Genomic DNA, 22,052 nt, shown 5'->3' with positions numbered 1-22,052 from the left:
CTTTTTTAATACACATCCAAAACACTGACTCCGGATCACACCTTACACTCATAAAAAAAGTATGCTAAAACAGCAGTCGATGTTTGCTGCTATATTTTTGTACTTCAGGGTCTAACGAACAAAGTTCACCACTGTGGTATCACAATGGACTGAATAGTCTAAGTGAGCCTGTAATATCGGGCTGCCACTATACCTAACCTAGGGTGTAAGAAATTATGCAAATTCGGTGCAACGGATCCGTTCACCGTGACAAGCCCATTTTAAATTTATCGCTTCTGCAGATTAAAATGAATACCCAGCGAAGATATTTTTTAATTACTTTATTGCCACGAATAGCTAACGGAAATTTATTATTATCTACATTCAAAAAAAAATTGAGTCTTCTAAAAAAGAGAAAGCCATTACAATTTGCTGAAATAGCAAACATTGTCTGCTACTATTATTTAAACTCGATTACACTAAAACATATTTTAGTTAGGCTGAAACAAACAAAAAAGTTAAACTAGGTAACACAACACAATGTAAAAGTAGGCCTCTACTCGTTCAAAAATCTGAATATTTCAGAAAATATCGCATAACAGCAAACAAAATGTTTGCTGTTCTGTTGTATTGAGAGGCTAGTATGAGGTATACTTTAGATGACAAAGCCTGAACATTTTACAAATTATTGTTCGCTACACCGTGAAGTGCAGAAATATAACAGCAAACATCAACTTTGTTTTTTAGCAGACTTTTCTATGAGTGTATGTGTGGAGGCTCCTTTGGTACTGGAGGTCTACCAAAGTCACTATACCGCTAAAACAGCAATTTTTTTAACGGCTACTCTTCTTTCTTCTAAAGAAAATAATCATATTTTATCTTCAAGTTATAACATAGACCAAATGTATAGATGCCTCAAGTCAATGCACAATGCAGAGCGCAGTCAATTTCTTTTTGGAGAAGGGAATTGCTCTACAAATCAGCCGAATTGAATTAAAAAAGTTGTGTATGTGTAGAATTTCATATTCTTTTATTTGGCCTCATTGGCTTAGTATTACGACAAACTTGGAGTTAATGCCCATATTTACTTTTATATAACAAACATTAATATTTTTAAAACTAAGAAAAGATTTAGTAAAACAAAATCGCCCTCATAATGCCGAAAGCCGATTGTTCAGTCGAAATCGTTTCTGTACTCTAAATAAAGCCGTTCATATTACTAGTTTACTTGTACAACATTTTGGGCATTTAAAAAAAAGCAGAAAAAAAAATCCGTAAGAAGTTGTATAAATAAATAAAAAATAAACATACAATTCGAAATGAGCATTATCCACATATCTTATTTTCAAACCCGATACGTCTTCCGCTCCAAAACAAATTGGTAAGTCAATTATCAATATGTATGCTGAAACTTTTTTAGTTCTATAGGGATTCGGTTTCTTAATTCTCTATATTTTGTGATTTTAATGGCGATTTCGATTCGAATAATAGGTGAAACATTCTCAAGATTGCAAAATATGAAGGATACTGTCATAGCTTTTGGATACAGGAACTCTCACAATATTATCAATTAGCATTACCTATGGAATGACACTGTCATTTAAATGAGGGATAAAGTATTGGAACACTAAGGCAACATAGTTTTTGGTGTAGCCCTAAGGCTATAGCAATGTGTTGCGTGTTTTTCTTGTGGGTTTTTTCTTGTGGGATTGTAATTAAGCCAATGTACAGAAACAAATAGAAAATCAAGCAAGGGTGTTTATTACATATTTTTGTAAATATTTATAAATATTCTCAAGTTTTTTTTAACGGTAATTTTTAGTTTATTTATTTTTAAAATACTATTAGAATCTTAATTTTTATTGCATATATGTATGTATTTACAAGGACTTTTCATTTAGTAATCGGGCAACAATAATGGACGAATAATTAACATCTACATATATAAGTGAGGGCATTGTGTTGGTTCAACATTTAATATTGGTGTTGTGTAGGGTGTTACAGGTGCCTAGTACCCATTTTTGTGTGTTCGAAAGGGTGCGTGTATGTGGGGTATGGTATCGGAGAAATTGCAATATATTTGAAACAAAAGAAATTAATTAATGTACATGAAATAAATTATTAGACAAGCAGGCAGGTGTCTCATGAAATCAGTCATTATGCGATATATAAACCAAACATCATTTATTCGTCCTCTTCTTCTTCTTCTTCTTCGTCTTCATCTTCATTTGAACTTTCTTCTTGTTTATGATCTTCTGTTCCCTTTGATTTTTCTTCACTGGACTCATTATCTTCGCCATCATTGTGTTCGTCATCTTTTTTGTCGTTATCACCAATTGTTTCTTCTGCTTTATTTACGTGTTTCTCAGCACTTTCTTCTTTCTTACTTTCCTCCACTTCATTCTCGTCATCTGAAGAATCGCCATCTTTTTCAGTTTTAGTTTCATTGTCCTTTTTATCTTCTTCAAGACTTTCGGACTCTTTCTTCGTTTCTTCTTCAGTTTCATTTTTTATCTCATGTTCCGTTTCCTCATCCGACGATTCTTCCCCCTCTTCAGGCTTTGCCTCTTCTTTATTGTTTTCATTTACATTTGCTTCCTTTTTCTCTTTTTCGTCACTTTCTTCCTTTTCGTTTTCACTCTCTTCCTCCGACGCTTCATCATCTCCTTCAATTTTGGTCTCTTCGTCCTTTCTATTTTCGTCTTCTTTGGATTCCGATTCGTTCTTTTCGTCATCCTTATCTGCATCTTCTTCTTTTTTATCTTCGGTTTCAACAGATTCCTCTTCTACATCCTTATTATTTTCATCTCCCTTAGATTCTGATTCATTCTTCTCATCTGCCTCTTTTTCTTCTTTTTTATCATCGGTTTCATCAGATTGCTCTTGTCCATCCCCATCTTCAGCATCCTTCTTTTCTTCGTTTTCATTAATCTGTTGTAAATGGTGTGACATAGTATTTTAAATAAAAATGTGGGATAATTAATATGAATATCATGCTCCAGGACGCAATGATCGGGGAGAAAAATATATAGCATGCATAATGTAAACATTTTAAAAACATTCGTTTTTTAACGCTTGCAGCAGCAGACCAAGAAAAAGATTTGACTTTTGTTTTAAAATACAAATACTGAATAATAACAAATGATTTGGACTGATAATTTCAAGAGAAGCATTATGCACAGGCTCAGGCTCAACGTTGGCTTGGAAATTTGTTTTAGCACAGCATTTCTTGACAAACTATGGATTAACATTTAAACGATGGTAGTAAATTTACAATTATCATTAACTAACGAATGAACTATTGAACTACTCAGAGATGTCACCGGTATTACTGAGAAGTGATAAACAAGGCCTGCAAATTCCTACTCATGTTTTTCTTTTACTGCGTTATAGAATCCGCTGACATTACGACTATCAGCGATGTAATGAGTTTCAAACCACATCGGGTTTTACTGAGCCACGTCCAGGTATCCGGAAAATATCACATAGATTTAAGTGACAATAATGGAACGATCTAATATTCAACTATTGAGGATAAATCGAATGAAATTGGAATGCCCATATATTTAAAATAATACATAAATATTGTGGTAATCATTTTTAAAACAGTAATAAAAAAGAAAGAAATAAAAAACATATTCTGAAACCTGCTTATGACGTGCAACTTATTTAAATTCCTTATTTTAAATAGTAGGTTTGATAATAAATATTCGGGAGAAATCGAAATCATTTTTTTCGCGACATAGAAGTATGTTAACATAATGAATAAATAATACAAAATAAATTCGAAGTAAAATTTTTAGAAACAAAATTGAACTTGAAGAAATAGCTTTTGAATATCCTTATTTACAATTTTTGTTGATATGTCATTCAATTCAAACCCCAAACTTCATTTTTTAATTTCTACACTTCATAAAAAAGGTTAACTTAATTAAAGCAATTTTTGATATGAAGCAAATCGAAAGTAATATTAAATATTTATATGAATATGTGGATTGGAATGTCCATAAAAGGTGTTCAGTCCAGTGTTCAGAAAAATTTATTTTGTTGTAGTTTTCGCAAATGTTTCAACAACCAACATTTTCCATACAAAAATGTTTAAGAGCCATATAGCAGATAATGGACACATGTTAATAACACAAGCATCCAAAGATTGAATATAACACAAACAGATATTGCACTACAAACCTCTGTATCCTTCTTGGTCTCACTATCAGGTTCTTGTTCCACTTCTTTCTTTTCAGTCTCATCATCATTTTCTTAAAAATACATAAATCAATTGGCATTTGATTTGGCAATTGCATTTAATCTGGTTCTAAGTTGTTACCTTTACCTTTTCCATTAGCCTCTGTATCAGGCACTTCGTCTTTTTTGTCATCTTCATTTTTATTTTCATCGCCTTCTTTGCCTTCTCCGTTTTCTTTGGCTTCGGCTTTGTTAGCATTCTTTAAAAATTGTACGGAAATTTTCATTACAACGATGAGCTTTGTGGCGGCTTGGCGAAATGTAGGACGAATTACTACATTGGCGGTTTTGCGCTAATTAAGATTTCGCAGCGGCATAGTAAGAAGCATGTGCAGTTATAGATAGCGGTAGATATAAAGAAATATAGATAGCCGAACGATAGAGGCCAAAAGGACGAACGAACGAAAAAAGAAAACCATCATTTACTTATGATCTTATTCCTTAGTTCTTTAAGTGTACGTACGATGATGATTCGACCTATTTGAATGTTCGTTTCATTCAGTCCAATTACACAGAAAGCGCGTGCGAGCATTTTTCACCTAGCTGGAAATTCACGGTATGGCAGTTTCAAGGCCTCTAAAGAAAGCTTGTTTTCTTGCAGAACTACAAAGGTCTAAATAAATTTGGCTTGCACAACCTATTTACGAATTTCTGTGTCTGACCATTTAGATCATAGCATAATTAGTAAATATGTTGAGTATCCCTTTTCTGTCCCATTTGGGGGGACTTGCTTATTGACTGTTGTTATTTACAAAATCTAAAGCTTAATTTATTAAAAATGTGTTACTGCGGTTAAATGTTAATTTTTGAAAATACACTTTTTTTATTAAATTTTTAGAAGTATATATGTGTTGCGTAATATTTTATTATTACATATCTTATGCATGTTATATTCTATGGAAAGAATTCATAAAAAAAATTAAATAAATTAGTTAATTTTTTCCATATTTTTATGAATACAATCCATATACATCAATTATAATTTATTTATTAATTATAATAATTCAGAGTAATAGTATATGTTTTGTGTCAAATGGAATGGGAAGCAAAAAAAAAAAAAATAAAAAAAATTAAAAAAAACATAACAAAATCACATAATAAACCAAAAATGTATAATAAATAAAAAAGTACTGTAAAACTAGTGAGGGGAGAGTGCGTTTATCAATAGGAAATAAAAAATTGTTTCGCTTAAGAGAGTGTATGAGTGTAAAATATGCGATAGTGATAGAAAGTACTGTCAATTTTCATTATTATTAATTTGAGAACTGTTGTTGTTAAGTTCACATAAACACATTTTGCTATGCAATTATGTATGTACTTAAAATTAGAAAAAATTGTATCAGCTCTATATCAATCAAAAAGAATACAAGTTTCAAACCTCAGCATTGACGTCGTCAGCATCCTTGGCAGTTTTATCTTCTTTCGATTCTTCGCCTTCGTTCTCCTTGTTTTCACCGCTCTCTTCAGCACCGTTGGTTTTTGTCTCGCCGTTTTCTTGTTTCGCACTCTCTTCGGCTGGAGTTTCAACTACGGGTGGTGCTACTTTCAAAAACTGTTCCAATGTATCGATTTCATTGGCCATATCGAAGGCATCATAATCTCCACAGTATTCTTCTTCATTAAAAATTTGTGGAGGCAAGGCATGTCTTGGTTCGGGATCACTAACTGTGGCCCCATTGCTCGTTGATTTGTTTTGCATAAATTCTTTGTCAGCTTCACGACCAGGTTCAGTAATATCAATTACCTCATATTCAATGTTCTTACTTTCCAATATCATAAGAACTCTTTGCTGGCGTTTTTTAACCTGTAACATTTAATGTTTATATTTTAGTATATTTGAACATTTTCATATTATCGATGTATAAAGCTTGGTGTACTAATTTAAATTTTATATAAATAATTTTTTCTTTTTTATAATTAACGCCATCGTCTGGCCTTTCTGTTGTTATATAGCTTTCTGAAAGATTTACATCAGGTCGAGCATCCAGTCGACATTTAAAAAGGCTAAAAATGAGGGATAAAATAAACAGAGATGGAATATAGACAATTCCATCCAAAGAAATTTGCCAGTGGAAACAACAAAAGATAACAGTCGCTGTTTGCGAAAATAGCAACAATTTTCTGCTATTTTTTATACTCAATTACACTAAAACCTGTTCATAACAAGCAAAGAAGGAACAATCGAAACACATTAAACACAATGCATTAAGAAAATGTTTTTATTTGATCAGGAATTTGAATTTTTCTCAAATTAAGGCATATCAGCAACCAAACTAAACAATTTTCAATAGAGCAATTCGTTATGTATATTCTCTTACACAGCGAAAAAAAAACGCTATAAACTATTTTCAACTAAAACCTTGATTGAACGTAATCAATTAAAAAAAAATACAATTAACATTTTAATCAATATAAAAATAGATTCAATTAAGAAAATAAGTTTAAGTTGACTTTATTTTGTAATTCGAAGCCTCAGCCTCAAATTATTTAAAATTATAACCGAATAAATCATAAAAAATATAAACTATTGTAAAATTAAAAAAAAATCTAATGGGAAAATAATTATAGATAAACAAAACTATAATAAATAAATGACATCTTTAATTAAACATTTTATTGACCTTTTCGATCAAAATCAATTAAAGTTTTAACTCAATCAATAAAAAATTCATTGAAATTGCCGGGAAAACTCAATTATTCAATGATATTTTTAATTCTAAATAATGAGATTGGTACTACAATTTTCGTGATTGAAAAAATTTCAATTAAAAAATTAATTGGATAAATTAATTTCGAGATTGAATCGGAAAAAATCTGGGTTATATACGTCAGCTTGTAATCGACTATTTGGTTAACATTTATTTTAGAGCGGTCCACGTTGGAGTTGCTCGACTATACAATGTCTTGCCTGTTCATTTAAGAAAATTTTAATGTTCTACGTCTACTTTCCGTAAAAAGTTTATTAACCTCATCAGTCTAAGCAATGTGTAATGCAGAATTGTTTATATTTATTTACAGCTTTTTTCATTTGGGTTGTTAGCACATACAATGTTGGGGTGTTAGCACGTACAAGGACAATGTTGAATAGCAATTTTTATAATTATTGTACTGCTTTTTATATTGTCTTTCTAATTATTTCTATTATTTTTATAATATCAATAAGAAGACTGTAGAGTACTATGTTATTCTTTTGATACCTTGTTATACTATCTATTGCTACAAATTAATGAATTAAACAAGAAATTGTGTAGCTTTTGGGTCATATATGGAGTAGCTACTTGAATCTTTATGAAATAAACAAATGAAATGCTTGCTGATCGCAATATGGGTCTATTAGGTACATTAGAGGTCTGGGATCCATAAAAAATGTTTTTTGGTTCTTGAACGTCCTTTGGATATAAATGTTAATGTATAAACATTGTTATTTCCTAAATCGTTAAGTATAAAAAGAACTTTTTTCCTATAGACATACCTCCTTTTTGGTCAATTAACTGTAAAAGCCAGTACAATTTAATCTTTTTTGGTTTTCTGGCGAAACTCGGTTTAATTTATGCTGCTTCAAAAATATACGAGAAATTTAGCAAACATCCGACCATAAGCGTAGGAAGGCCTCCGGGGGGGGGGGGGGCTTAGACCCCTCCAGAAAAATTTTAGCCCCCCCCCAGAATTTGAAAGCCTATTTACGATTTTTCATTGTTTTTATATATCTAGCAAAAAAGCGTTACCAAAAAAGTAGTGAAAATGTTATATTTGGATCCGGAAGTGGTGGAAAATTGGCGCAGAAATTATGAATTTAACATGGACTTGTCCTAGGACGGATGTCCACCATTTCAACAGCTGTTGCACTGAATTTGAATCACTTTTTAGGGTGTGATCTGAATTCAGTGTTTTGAATGTGAATTAAAAATTTGTGTGATATTTTTCCAAATAAAAAAAAAGAACAGGTTGTAGAAATTGAGTTTAAAAGCTTCCTGTATAGCTAAAACAATTAGCATCTTAATAAGGACATCTTTGGAAGAGCTTTTACCATAAAGTTGTGTCTTTAGAACAACTTCCATTTTTTTTTTTGCTGGGAAAAATTATGGAACTATTAGTTGCTTTATTATAAATTAATTGTCTAGTTATGTTGAGGTCTGACTTTTTATTCATTTTTATAAAATAAAATATTAACCCTCTAATGCCCCAAATTTTTGCCACAAGACAAATTTATACGGTAAAATTCAGTATATGCTGCAAAGCCTCTTGAACAGTTTTAACGAAATTTTCTTTTTTTTTTACCCAGTTTTGTTGGCTAAAGGTGTGTTTTACTAAAGGCTTCGTCATATAACGAAGCCCGCCTAAAGGCAGGATTGGGCATTAGAGGGTTAAGTGAATCTATAACTTCAGTCTATTAATTTTTAGCTAGGGGGGGGCTGTAGCCCCCCTAGGAAAATTGTCTAGCTACGCTAATGCATCCGACATAACTAATCACAGAAAGTCTGACAATATATAAGCAATTTGTTCACATAGGATGAGGAATTAAGAACAAGCATATTATTTGGTATTATGAACACTAAACAACAACTATTGCTATCATGTCTATCCAATTTCTCCATTTCTTTGAAAATAAAAGAAATGCGTCACCTTATTAAACGAACTTCTAAACAGGTTTCTTTCTATGAGTAAGATATTAGCTTGCTATCATATTTTACCTACACTCTTTCCGATCGGGTTCCTTAACCTCTGTTGCAGTAACAGAAATGATTACCATAAAATGGTCATTGTATTATGAATATAATAAAAAGACAGCTATTGATAGGACAATGTCATGCAAAAATATTCCGGAAGGAACAATTTGCATCTCTGTATGTGTTGGGGTCTTGTAAAAACACATCATCCACCTCTCGCATCACGTCCGCGCACCTCCCCCATAAACCATTCATATTCCAAACAAAAAATGGAATACATCTATTAACATACATAATGTACAATTCTATACCTTACAAAACCAACATACAACGGTCAGTAATGACAGGGTAGTCTTGCCCCGCCCACATAAAATCATAATCAATCCTCACCTCCTTGTTACCAGACATTCCGCTTATGTAGACTTTAATTTGAACCATCTTTCTTCCGCTTCCAACTTATTCCAATAACAATTTTTCAAATGACCAGCACTGGACGTGTATGCAGACTCTATGGCAAAATATATCTTTTTGAGGAAAAAAAAGAAATATTTTTAGATTTTAATTCTTCTGTCTGACCGACCGTTTCTCTCTCTCACACACAATTAATTCGCTTCCGATACGTATTTTGACGTTTGACGAGGGAACGGGAGAGGGTGACAAGTTTACAATAATGTATTTCACTTTTTCAAATTTATTAAAAAATCTACTATGCTGAATTTAACTTTTATTCCAAAATTCTAGGTTCACAAACGCACATAAATAAATGAAATAAATTAAATTAGTAGAGGATAAAGGAAGGTAGTAGTGTTCGACAACGGAATCTAAATGTGGTCGTAGAGCGTCACTGTTAACTTTATTTAAAAAGCGTGGCATAATAAAAGCAATGGTGTGTACACATAGAACGATGCGTTGCTTATATTCTATGAGTATGGGCATCACCTTTTCTGGCAATATTTACTCAATTTCAAACATTTATTTACAGCCTCTTTCTGTATGTCAGAAGCAGGCAGTTAATGATACATTGTCAGACAAAATAAAGAATATTCTAAAAACAGCAGTTGTTTCCGGCTGTTATATTTTTTTAACTTCTTAGTCGCAATTCGCAAAATTTTTAGGTTTTAAAAAAAGGAGATGACTTGCATTACGTGTGGTTTCAACAAGACGGTGTCACATGCCGCTATTCGGCGGCGCACAATTATGTAATCCGAATGGCATTAATTGTTAATTGCACAACCAATCTTAAAATCAAATTTACATATCATTAAAATTTTCTGAGGTAAATTTTTGCAAAGTTATAGCAACTTGATACTGACGGATTTTGGTTGGAAAGTCAAACATTTTGACAAAAAATACAACAATTATTAATAATTTTTTCTGAATTAAATAATTACTTTTGATTAATTGGCTGCTAATTTTGAGTCGACATATTCGGCAGTTTTTGAGAGGCGAGTCCGGTGAATATTTTCACATTTGGCCTATTTTTTGTGGAACAATGTCAAAGCTGTATGAAGGCAAGCCCGCATTGGAAGACAATATTGAGGCAATTATTCGTGAGATACGCGGTGAACATTTTTATAAAACAAACTATTGTACTAGCGATTCAACTAAAGATGTCATGCAATTTCCTTTTTTAATGTTCCTATAGCTCTTAAAAATCTCCTTTTATAATGTTTTGGGTACATTTCCCGTCACAGTTGTTGTTGTTGTAGCCCCTGTGGGAAAAGTATAGAAAAGACAAAACAAACAAAGGATAAACGATTACAAACAAATACAGGGATTAGACATTTCAAGCATCCACATCCAGTTCAAGGAAGCGTGCTGCCTCAACTGGATGTGTCCAAAGCGAAGCAGGTGTCAGATCTGTCGGTCTAGCAGGACATTCGAAGAGGTGCCTCGTGATATGAGGCGAATGTCCACAATTCGGGCAAACATCCTGAATTGCCGGGTTCAATATGGAGAGGTAACTGTTTAGGTACCTAGAGATCCCCGATCTTAGCTGGGACAGCACCGACCTGGTTTCTCTAGGAAGCCGTCTCTCATCTTCGTTGATCGGTGGTGGCCTACCTCCCAGTACAACACTGCACTGGTAGGAGTTGATCGCATCTTGAACCGCTGCCGTGTGTACTGCACTCAATGCCGTCCTTATTCCCTCATCACTGTCATCGCCGATCACATGTTCTATTGACTGTAAGTCCTTCCTAAAATCAAACCGAATGGGTCTACCCCTCTCGGTCGTTGCCCTCCTTGAGGTGGCGTGGTTCGGGTGGTTTACACTTCTACACTTTATCAGGTGCTGTTGGGTGAGGAGGGTACAGTGTTGCCTCACCGATAGCATTTTGGACTCATGATGCAGATGCTGTTCCGGGGTCTTGGAGTGACACCCGGTCGCAATCCGCAGCGCAGTATTTTGCACCGTCTGGAGATTTCTCCATTGGGTATCGCTAATACTGGGAGTCCAAACAGGGGCTGCATAATCGATAAGGGGACGACCAATAGACTCGTAGGTCTTTTGTATCGTCTCTTTATCTTTCCCCCAGGTGCTACCAGCCAATGCCTTCAGGATCTTGTTTCTGCTCCCAACCTTCTTAGCTACCACTTCCGCATGTTTACCAAAGAGGAACAGGCTATCAAACGTCACACCAAGAACCTTGGGGTTCCTGGAAGTGGGGATACTCTGGCCACGAATGTGGATATCGAGTTCCATGTTCACCTCTTTAGTCCACGATGTGAAGATGGTCGCTGTAGATTTGGGGGCAGAAAGTTTCAGATTCCTGTCGACAAAGAAATCCCTAAGTGTAGGTAAGTAGTCATTTATCCTCACCTCAAGCTCCCTTATGTCTCTACCTGTGGTCACTATGGAACAATCGTCCGCATAGGTTATCAGGTGGACATCTGGTGGTGGTTGGGGAGCTCCAGCCACGTAAAAATTGAAGAGGAGGGGGGACAATACACCGCCTTGAGGTACGCCCTGTTTGTTCCTCCTGGGCGTTGATCTTCTTCCTCTAAATTCCACATAGGACTGTCTGCCAGCCATGTAGTTCGCCAACCATCTCTTGAGATTATTGGGAAGGGTGGTTCCCATAATGTCTCCCAAGAGCGTGGTGTGGTTCACCGTATCGAACGCCTTAGACAAGTCCAGTGCTACGAGGATCGAACGTTTATGCGGCCTCTTACTGTTTAGTCCCTCTGCAATGTTGGCTGTTAATTCGCACAAAGCAGTGGTTGTACTCCTGCCCGAGCGGAAACCATGCTGATGTTCTGCCAACATTAGATGTTCTGAAAAGCAGGGCAGTAAAATAGCCTCCAGAATCTTCGTTACGGGGGACAAAAGAGTAATTGGTCGATACGAGTCTCCTAGGTGTGCCTGTTTCCCTGGTTTCAGAACAGGAACAACCTTCCCTATTTTCCAGATGTCCGGTATTTCAAGGGTGTTGAGACAGATATTGAAGATATGGGTCAGATATCTAACACCATTCTCTCCAATATGTTTCAACATCCTCGTAGCCAAACCATCTGGGCCAATCGCTGTGGAGCTCTTGGCGGCCTTTATCGCCTGGAGAACATTCTCCCGACTGATGACCATGGGTGGGTTGTCCTGTCTGAGGGCACGGAAGACTCGCCTTTGCTTTCTACTTGCACGATCGACTGATTGGGGGTGCTCGACAAATTGTCTGCAGAAAGCATTCGCTGCACCTGTGTCGTCTTTTGGAGTTTGCCCCCCAAACGATATGGAAATGTTATCCGTACGTTTGGGGTTCGAGAGGTTCCTGATCGTAGACCAAAGCCGTTTGGATCCGAGATCGGACTACTCCAAATGCTTGCGCCACTTTTCTCGCTTGTGGGTGGCAACAAGTCGGTCGATCTCCTTAGCGAGGCTCGGGATCAGCTGGGTCTACTTTCCGGATCTCGTCCCTCTTATCTGCCAACCTTGATGCTTCCATTGGGAAATTCGGACGGATGTCGGGGATCCGGCCCGCTGGTATGCACCTTTTACACGCTCTATTCAAGACATCCCTGAAGAATTTCTCTCCAGCCGGCGCTGACGTTGGCAGGGGGGCAGTGGCAAACTCGTACTCGGTTAGCGAGGTAAAAAGCTCCCAATTAGCTTTACCAAAGTTCATAAACGTCTTCTTCTCTGGAATTACGGTGTCTGTCCCTAAGTCAATAGACACTGTGATCGGGAGGTGGTCGGAATTCATGGCTATGTCTACATGCCATGAGGTCTGAGTCACGAGGTCAGAGCTAACCATGGTGATGTCAGGGGAGCTTCGGCAGGTGGCCGTTATGCGGGTCGGGTGGTTTTCATTCAGCACACAGAAATCTGTGTCATCCACCTGATCCGCAATCAATTCTCCTCTGGCATCACATCCAAGCTCTGAATACCAGCTGTCATGATGTGCATTCAGGTCGCCTAACAGGATAGTCCGCACACTGTTGAGGTGGGGCCTCAACATTGGTTTGTATCCTGTCTGGCAAACAGAATCGGGAGGTATATATACGTTTAGAATACATATATCTTCCTCTCCCACCGTGACAGTTATCCCCTGTATCTCCAAATGGGGATCGGTCGTGGTCAGTGGCATGGGTCTGTATCTCACGGAATCATGGACAATGAAGGCTATTCCCCCTCCGGCATTCCTTTCTCTGTCTTGCCTAATCACAGAGTAGCAGGATGATCTCGTGAGACCATTCCTGCTGGAGAGCTTGGTCTCCTGGAGCGCGGATATGAGAATACCCCTCTTGTCCATGAAATCCGTGATTTCAGTAATCTTCCTTGTCAGTCCATTACAATTCCACTGTAGGATCTTGAGACCACTCAACTGGTTCCCAGCAGTGGACGGGACAATACGAACTATTGAATGGGCTGACGAGGAAGAGTCTATTGCAGTCTGTTGTGGGTGTCGGGTGTTTATTATGGGGTGGGGTTGCTGAAATTGTTGGATTCTCCGGCAGCAGGTACCAACAAAGTCAGGGGTATATTGGTCAGAATTCCTGAGACCTGAGCATCTCAGGTGCGTCGAGGTCTTGCAGATGGAACACCTAACCGGTTTGGCTGCCTTTGTGTATCTCTTTCTGCAAGCCTGACATGTCTCTGGACCAGCTATACTGTTATTTACGGACGGACTCGGATTTGGCAAAAGTGTCAATGTGGTTGTATTATGTGATGATGTGGGGGGATGGGTCATGACAGGTGATGTGGGGTCTGCAGTCACGACTCGAGAAGGTCTCACTGTTGTGACTACAGGGGGGGGCGACATGGGGGGCAAGCTCACACAGGTGGGACACTTGAATGCAGGATTGTAATCTCCTACATTCCTGAGTCCCGAGCAACGCAGGTGTACCCAGTTGTGACATTCGCTGCACATCACGGAGTAACTTCCGCGCGTGACCTGCCGCGAACAGACCGGACACACATACTTCACTGGACCTGGATTGCTTTCAATGTCGCCAGCACGAAGGAGAAGAATTCTGAGCAGACTGGCTGGCAGACTCTGCCCAGGAGGGAAAAAGGGATGGGGAATAGGATGGGGTGTTGGATGGGATTTGGGAAAGGGGTGGGGAAGGGTTTTCTATACATACTTGATTTCCCATGGGGAGGTTGCAGTCCTTGGACAAGGACGTGGTCCTTGTGTCGACCCCGGTACGAAGAACCGACTGCAGTGAGGGCCGTCCCGTCACAGTTGGCGATGGTGTTGTCTAAAAGGAGACTACAGTTACGATAGATATGATTTTGATACCTGATAATTAGGCCCTGTCCCAAATTTCTCACAGGGAGCGTATTGTAGAATTCATGTAACAAAATGCATGCATTAGTAATAATTTATTGTATAGAGGTTTATAGCAGCGAGTAGTTCGCTACCTATATTCGCTTGAACGGTTTGATCACTTCTTTTGACTATATTCGGCGCTTCTTGGGAGGTTCCTTCTCAAGATTCGTTGATTTTAGATCGTTCTTGTTTTTTTTACGAGCTGTTCAAAACTCAAGCTCCCTTTGTCTCGTCAACGGGTTTGCTTTTGGACACTTGATGGATACATGAATAAGTAATTTCATGCGAGAATTGGTAGACTACACTCATAGAAAAAAGTATGCAAATAACAGCAGTCGATGTCTGCTGTTATATTTTTGTACTTCAGAGCCTAATGAACAACAAATTATAACATTTTTAGGTTATACATTTTTCCCCAAAGCATATTTAAGAACCAAAAGTAATTTTTGGTATATTTTAGTACTGTAATATACTTAGAAGCTCATAAATACGATCAGCAAACATTTTGTTTACTGTTATGTCTCAATTCGATAAATATTCAGATTTTTAATCAATTACTATAGATTTTCATAAAATATTGTTTTAATTATGTTAGGATAGCTCCAAAGTTTATATTTTTATTTGTTTCAGCCAAAATAAAACATGATTTAGTGTAGTCGAGCTTAAAAAATAGCAGGAAATGTTTGCTATTTCAGCAAACAGTGACTGCTGTCCCTTTTTCAGCAGACTTTCTGCTGTTTTAGCAGACTTTTCTGCTGTCCCTACTAACAAATTTCTTTGGGTGTATATTATAGTCTTCGAATACATTGAAACATTTCATTCTCTGGACATCCTTGTTAATTTCAATGGGTCCAAAGAAAGCATTTGTATGAGATAGGGGAATAGCGTATTATTTTATTTTATAAGTTGCTGTAAGATCGACAGTTTAGTGTTCAGGTTTGGTTATAAGTTTAGACGCTGTGAAATGAACATAGAATAAGGGGGGCTTTTTGACCTGTTGCACAAATCTTTTTATTCGAACTGACCCAGCAACAAACAATCTATACACATATTAAAATTTGTCTCTTTTTATTATTTATAAAAAAATGGCATTTCTCTAATCATTAAAGTATAGAAAAGTTTTTTCTTTTACAATAGAATACATGACAAAATATATGTTTTTGTTACAAATTATTAAAAAAAAAAAAACTATTATAATAGTAAGTCTAATGATTATCCAAGAAAGCAAATGAAAGCAATGTGCATTTCTCGACTTAACGAATACTCCACATTAAACCGGGTCTTTGCTTGTAATAATATTCTATTACATATTATTAATACAAATATATGTTTTTTTTTAGAAAATATGTTTTTTACGAATATTTGAAAGAAATTATTGAAATTAAGTTATAAAATGAAATACATACGCGAAGAGCGTAGATAAGTAGTAATATATGCGGTATAATATCCGATATTTTTAAATATATATATTTTTATCTTCTGTCTCCTTGATTTTATGTTGGGATCTATAAAACTAGGTTTATATTCTTATATTCACTTTGTGGAGTTTTGAGGTTTATTCTTTGTTTTTCTCCTGTTTCTACTGCGCTGCATATACCTACAAAATTGAGAGTAGGTAGAAGGTGGAACCATGATTCTTTTATTTTGTGCCAACAATAGCCCATAAGCATTTATTTATTTGTCATATAATTTAGAATAACAGGTTCGTTTTAAGAGTGATTTTCGGAGACTGCTTTTATATGCTTTCAATATTGTATATAAATATATGTAGTATGTTCTTAGGAGGAATCAATATGGGGGGTTTAATGTCCTAGGGCTTGGCTGATGCGGTTTTTTCTTTTGTATTTTTGTTGAATCATATATTCACGTATGGATTTTGCTGTGGCATTATAATCTTACTAACTCTATTTACTAATTTATAAATTATTAGTATTTTTTGTTTTCTTGTATGTAATATACGTTTTAATTATTTGTAATTCACTTCACCCGCTTTGTAGCAGTCCAGAATTTTTTATTTCATTTTTGTATTTGATTTTTTTTCTTTTTGTTTAATATTAAAAAATAAAGTGGTATGCAAATATGGTTGTTATTTTTAACCTGCAGGTATAATGAGGTGTCATTTTTTGTTGTTGTTGTAACATTTAATTCTTAGTTATTTTTGTTTTTACTATATCTGATACTTCTTTTGTGAGAAAAAATATTTTGTTTTTCTTATTGAATTCGAATTCATTGACGGAAGAAAAACTAAAATTGTCAAAAATAATGAATAATGAAAGAGAATGTTGCTGCTGCAATTATGTTTGGAGTTGTGTAGCCGATTAGTGCAACTTTTGTAAAAAATGAAACAGATGTGGCGGTATATGACGTAGGTTTCAAGAGGTGTAGATCCTTAGCGTCAACAAAAGAAACTAATTGGTACGCTTGAGGTCCAAAAATTATGATAAATCTAAAATAAAAGAAATTGTGTAGTAAACAATTTTTCTAAAATTCCAAATATATTTGAATTACTTACAGCTTGGAGCAGCTTCATAGCGTCTTTGTATTTGATCATAAGTAAATTTTACGAAGGCATCGTATTGCTCCGCAAGTTTAGTTGTTAGCACAGCATCATATTTTTCACGCAATTCATCTTCACGTTCTTTCAGCATACGCTCACATATTAATTGCACCTATAGAGATTCAAAATTAAAAAAAGAAACATTAAAAATGTTTGTCTCGTCACAAAATGATATACTCTTGTTTGCTATATGGCTCTTTCCTAAATAGGAAGAAAGATTAAAGTACATACAAATCATGAAATATTTCTATATATTTTTTGGCAAGTAAATAAGTTGGCTTTCAAACGATGCCACCATGAAAGTTCAGATATACGTTATTAATTACTTTACGAATTTTCTGCTAGTGAACTTGAAATTGTAATGAAGTAATTTAGTAATTGTGAGTTCTACAATTGCAAAGATCAAATAAAATTAAAGGAAGGAAATGTGTGGAGACTTTAAGGTGATACTTCGGTCCCAATTAAACAGTCAGACTTAACCTGGTCCTAAAATTAGAGCGTACAACAAGCCGAAAATCGCTCTAAGTGTACGTCAATCCACACTAGGTAAAAACCCTGACTTATGAATCTGTTACCTGGGTCCGCGTTTTCTATAGACTACTATATACATAAACCACCGATTTATATAGTCTTCATGTAAAGATAGATTATTTTTTAAGCATCTAAAAGATGCATCGCGATTGATATGACGAAGATACACAGTTTTGTTAATATTATAAAAATAATTTTTTGTCGTAATTTTGAATTATTAAATATATCCCCACATTCAAATTCATACTTGAAGGGGAAGTCGGAGTCACTTTTCAGTGCAATAGAGTCACACTTGGTAATATGCTTCTCGCATAGTACCGTTTACGAGTGACGTACGATCATATTCTGGATTGAGTGATTAGCATTATTATTTAAACCCTGTTAAAGTACTACCTTTTGACTCGTACTTGACTGCGTGCCGGGTTCAGAAGTGAAAGGTAGCTGTTCATGATCTTATTTCGCAATAAATGAAGACGTAACACTGCTCTGATCTCAGATGTGGATTTCGAGAGCCTTATATACCACTGTAGTCTAAGTCGACCTAAGTATTTTTTGTTAATTTTGTTTTTTTTGTTTAGCCTGTAGGCTTAGTTTCTTCGTAATAAATTAAAATAAAATTTTCATAATAATAGGGTCAAAATCACCTACAATACCAACTTTACTTTGTATAGTAAGAGTAACCATAGTAAATTGTATTGAAATAACATTTGGGGATTACCTGTTTAAATGTAAACAATGCCTTTTCCGGATTGCGAACCATGCTTGGTGGGCTGTCAGGGCGTCTAGGACTGTCGGGTCCCATTTCCGATCCGCTGGATTCTGAATCTTGCATACGTTCCAAAGCTGCAGATGTAAAGGGCAACTGTTTACGTCTGTGCAAGCGTTTTATTTCTTCGCGAATGTTTTGTGACATTTTGTCTGGTGACATTTTTGACAAACTGGCATCGGCAAAAGGACTTGGAATAGGTTCTCTGGCAAATCGGCTACTTGGTGAATGTGGATTGGATCCGGGATGTCCATCGTGACCACCATTAATTGATGCAGAACGGGAAGGAGATCCACTGCTTCCTGATTGTCCAAATGGATTACAACGGCGGCGTTTATTGGGCCGCTGATTTATACTTTCCCAATCCAAGGAACGCTTAAGTGTTGCACAAGCCATATTTTAGTAGATTCTTAATTAGCTATTTGCGGTAAAGCACAGGCTACTTTGTTCCGTTCTCTGCAAAATTAATTGAATATATTATTGTACATGGTGTACAATATAAAGTAAAGTAGGAATAAAGTATGTTTTAAATGCACCATACATGGTCGGATAAAACGTACACGAACTAAGATCATAATAACGTGCGACAGATAAGAAGAAATATAAACAATAAAGATTGACGACAAGGATATAGCATTTGCTGGAGCCGTTTGTTTAATAGAAAATGGCAAAACAATGGTTCCTGAAGCTACTATTAAAAAAGTTAAAAATTACTTCTCGCCTGGATTTTCATCGAACGAAAGTAGAAGTTTTTAACACTACATATCAAACGTACACACTAAGCGTCTGTGGAACAACATTGGTGAACATGAGCATATTGCAACTGGTCGAACGGTCTAGGAATAATGTGTTCCACATCGGAAAGGGAGACAGATTAAGACTGAGAATAGATTGAAAACGATAGAGCAAGTTGCCCGATTGATCATAGACAATCGAGCACGGCAGATATCTAGAAAAAAATATTTTTTGAATATTTAGCTCGAAAACTAGGCTTTTTTGACTTCTTTACTTTAATTTTTTATCTTTAAAATATACCATTTGTACGAAATACGACTAAACTTTTTTTAATTTAGTAAAATGTGCAGCCATATTTACCAAAAATAAACACGACAATGAAGTAATAAAGCGCACAACAGACCGAATGACTTGTACCATGTAAATCATTTTTTCTTGGAGAATAGTCGATAAATTTATACCTGAACGAATTATCTTGCCAGCTAATATTATTATTTTAGTTTGGAGGTTATGTTGCATTTTCAGCCAAAAGTTCATTGTATGCTTCGTGAAGTAATAGGGTGAATAGATAAAGAGAAAAAAATGCTGAGCTAAATTTTAAAATTTCATTGCAATAAAATTAATTAAATCGCAAATGAAGTCTTTTCAATGTATTCATTGTACGTGATGAATGTTGCAACATTCAAAATTATGCATAATCGTCCGCTACGGTGAAAACAAATAATTATAACAGCACGTATTTCAGGCAAAAAAAAATATGCAATAAATAGTTTATTTCACTCTACTAAAACTAAGCTACATTATCCTCATGGGCTTTGTAAAAGTAATACTTTGTAATACAAGGAACAAATATGCACCAATGCATATCAAATTTGATATTTATAGATGAAATGTTCACAAATTCCAGTTTCCAAGAAATTACATTCAAATAAATTTCGTATACATATTTCGAAATTCATGTCTAACGATACATGTTTTCCTTCTAATTGTTGAGCCCTCCACAAATTCTAAAATTGGCCGTTAGATTAATAATGAAAAATTATGGTTATATTGATGCGATTATCGCATAACGCTTAAAATTGCAAAGATTCCCATGTGGAGCTTCACCACCGTTGCAACAGCATATATTGGGATAAACAATTTTTAGTTATATCAAAGCGATGGCGAATCGAAGTAGAATAGTCCCTAAATTGACACAGGAATTCAGGTTGCGCTTAAACACTGCCCTGGAGTTGCCTTGCGGTTGGGCTTGCTGTCTGGAGTGACAAACCAAACACTTGCCCAGTTTTGCTTTTAGTAGTTGAGAGGTATACATCACTCACACATTTTTAAAAATTGTTCCACAAATTAACCTAACAATAAGAAGAAATTAATGTCAGTATATAACAAATATTCCTACAATAACTTACTAAACATTTAATTTGTGGGTATTTTAACTACAAATTATAATAAACTTATGCATATAGACAATTGAAATAAAGCCTATGAGTTTCACATACAAGATATAATCTTATAATTACAGTATGTGAGCCGTGTTGATAGCTAGTTAACAGGACTATGGTTAAAAGTCGAAAATAAATAAATTAAGCAAAACTTAAGGAAAAAAACAAAAATAAAATGTAAGGACCCAATGTAGCTTCAGTGATTTGGAAAAATAATTGAAAATGGATTTCTTGTAAATATTATCTTTGCCAATGAATTGGATTTATGATGGTAATGAGTTCCAGATGCAGGTAGCAGAGTGGATGAAACTCCATGCGAACACTAAATGCTTCCGTTAGTTCTTCCGCAACGATATTTGTTGAACAAGTATGTAGGCTTTATTGTGTATACTATTTGGAGAAGGAAGATTAATGTAACGTTATATAACTTACTTTTGAAATTATAACAACTATGGAAACGTATCTGACAATGGCAATGTAGTTTCCAGGCGATGCAGTATCAGTATTAAAAATGCACTGCCTTAGAAAAGAATTGGCATGAATTAAGATTCCGCTAGAATCATAAGTATACGTTGAGGTGCATAGAACTGAGATTGGCAAGGTGTGCGCAATATACTTTACTAACAACAGCATAAGTATATTGGGCCTTTATATAAATCGTAACTATAGGAGTTATATTTAAGTCTGGACCGATTTCAAAATCAATACAGGTCAATTCGACTTCGATTTTTAATAACAAGCCGATAATAAAGAAATTTTTATCTGCCAAATGGCAAAATTTGTGTCGTCGTGCTTTATATTGAGGACCACTGTACAATAACTCTCTGTTCCCACTTTACATATACTAGCATACACACACATACATATAAAAGATATATGACAATGCCATAAGTAACAAAAGAAAACAAAAAAAAAACCTACAAAATGGAAGATGGATAACATCAATACCAAAAAATGTGGAATTTCACAGAACCTCGAAAATAGCCACTGTTCACAAATACTTACATAGCTGGTGATGCAAATTAATTTTGTTAAACCTTTCTTCGATCAAAACTTGTTGTCAAACCACTTACATTCACGTACTTGCGATAGCGAAAGGCCACTTAAATACCCAGAAAGTTTTTTATATAAATTTTTTCACAATAATGTGATTTTAGAGAATCCAGCAATTTTCTTGCTTTTCCAAAACTTTGATGACAATGACAACTGTATATCGCTACTGTTCTCACTTTACTCATATTGACACAGTGTTGCCAGTTGCTTTTGCATTCTTTCCCTAAATCTTAAGAAAACCCCCCAATTGGTTCTATATACCCAATAAACATAGGATGAGCGTTTTTCAAAAGCAACACCTTTTCAGTT

At 35.3% G+C, this 22,052-nt stretch overlaps 2 protein-coding genes across 12 annotated transcripts; both read right to left on the bottom strand.

The window, feature by feature from the left end:
* Positions 1-1,717: 1,717 nt before the first annotated feature.
* On the bottom strand, positions 1,718-9,725 carry Sh3beta (SH3 domain binding glutamate rich protein Sh3beta). Of its 8 annotated transcripts, none has more exons than XM_075308071.1 (6): positions 9,488-9,725; positions 9,282-9,399; positions 5,603-6,028; positions 4,307-4,517; positions 4,168-4,238; positions 1,718-2,910 (listed from the first exon to the last, which is right to left on the bottom strand). In XM_075308071.1, the coding sequence occupies exons 2-6, from the start codon at positions 9,327-9,329 to the stop codon at positions 2,164-2,166; spliced, it is 1,503 nt and encodes a 500-aa protein (XP_075164186.1). In that variant the 5' UTR covers positions 9,330-9,399; positions 9,488-9,725; the 3' UTR covers positions 1,718-2,163. The 8 variants fall into 8 exon arrangements, with proteins under 8 accessions (XP_075164186.1, XP_075164185.1, XP_075164184.1 ...); XM_075308070.1 differs by having other exon boundaries at positions 9,492-9,725; XM_075308069.1 differs by having other exon boundaries at positions 9,282-9,415; positions 9,488-9,724.
* Positions 9,726-15,710: 5,985 nt separating this feature from the next.
* Positions 15,711-21,922, bottom strand: akirin. Of its 4 annotated transcripts, none has more exons than XM_075308064.1 (4): positions 21,764-21,922; positions 18,466-18,969; positions 17,172-17,328; positions 15,711-17,105 (listed from the first exon to the last, which is right to left on the bottom strand). In XM_075308064.1, the coding sequence occupies exons 2-4, from the start codon at positions 18,907-18,909 to the stop codon at positions 17,095-17,097; spliced, it is 612 nt and encodes a 203-aa protein (XP_075164179.1). In that variant the 5' UTR covers positions 18,910-18,969; positions 21,764-21,922; the 3' UTR covers positions 15,711-17,094. The 4 variants fall into 4 exon arrangements, with proteins under 4 accessions (XP_075164179.1, XP_075164180.1, XP_075164178.1 ...); XM_075308065.1 differs by having other exon boundaries at positions 21,774-21,916; XM_075308063.1 differs by having other exon boundaries at positions 21,696-21,915.
* Between the last annotated feature and the right edge of the window lie 130 nt (positions 21,923-22,052).

This window comes from Haematobia irritans, chromosome 4, assembly GCF_050003625.1.
Source record: "Haematobia irritans isolate KBUSLIRL chromosome 4, ASM5000362v1, whole genome shotgun sequence".
NCBI lineage: Eukaryota > Metazoa > Arthropoda > Insecta > Diptera > Muscidae > Haematobia > Haematobia irritans.
Note: the sequence above shows the minus strand (reverse complement) of the source record. Positions and strands in the feature narration are given on the sequence as shown.

Excerpts from the sequence above, each read along its gene's own strand:
- Sh3beta (XM_075308071.1), bottom strand. The coding sequence starts at position 9,329 with ATGGTTCAAATTAAAGTCTACATAAGCGGAATGTCTGGTAACAAGGAG. Across the intron at positions 4,239-4,306 it reads GGCTAATGGAAAAGGTAAAG|AAAATGATGATGAGACTGAA; the intron begins GTAACAACTTAG and ends TGTATTTTTAAG. Across the intron at positions 2,911-4,167 it reads AGACCAAGAAGGATACAGAG|ATTAATGAAAACGAAGAAAA; the intron begins GTTTGTAGTGCA and ends CATTTACAACAG.
- akirin (XM_075308064.1), bottom strand. The coding sequence starts at position 18,909 with ATGGCTTGTGCAACACTTAAGCGTTCCTTGGATTGGGAAAGTATAAAT. Across the intron at positions 17,329-18,465 it reads CATTGTTTACATTTAAACAG|GTGCAATTAATATGTGAGCG; the intron begins GTAATCCCCAAA and ends GAATCTCTATAG.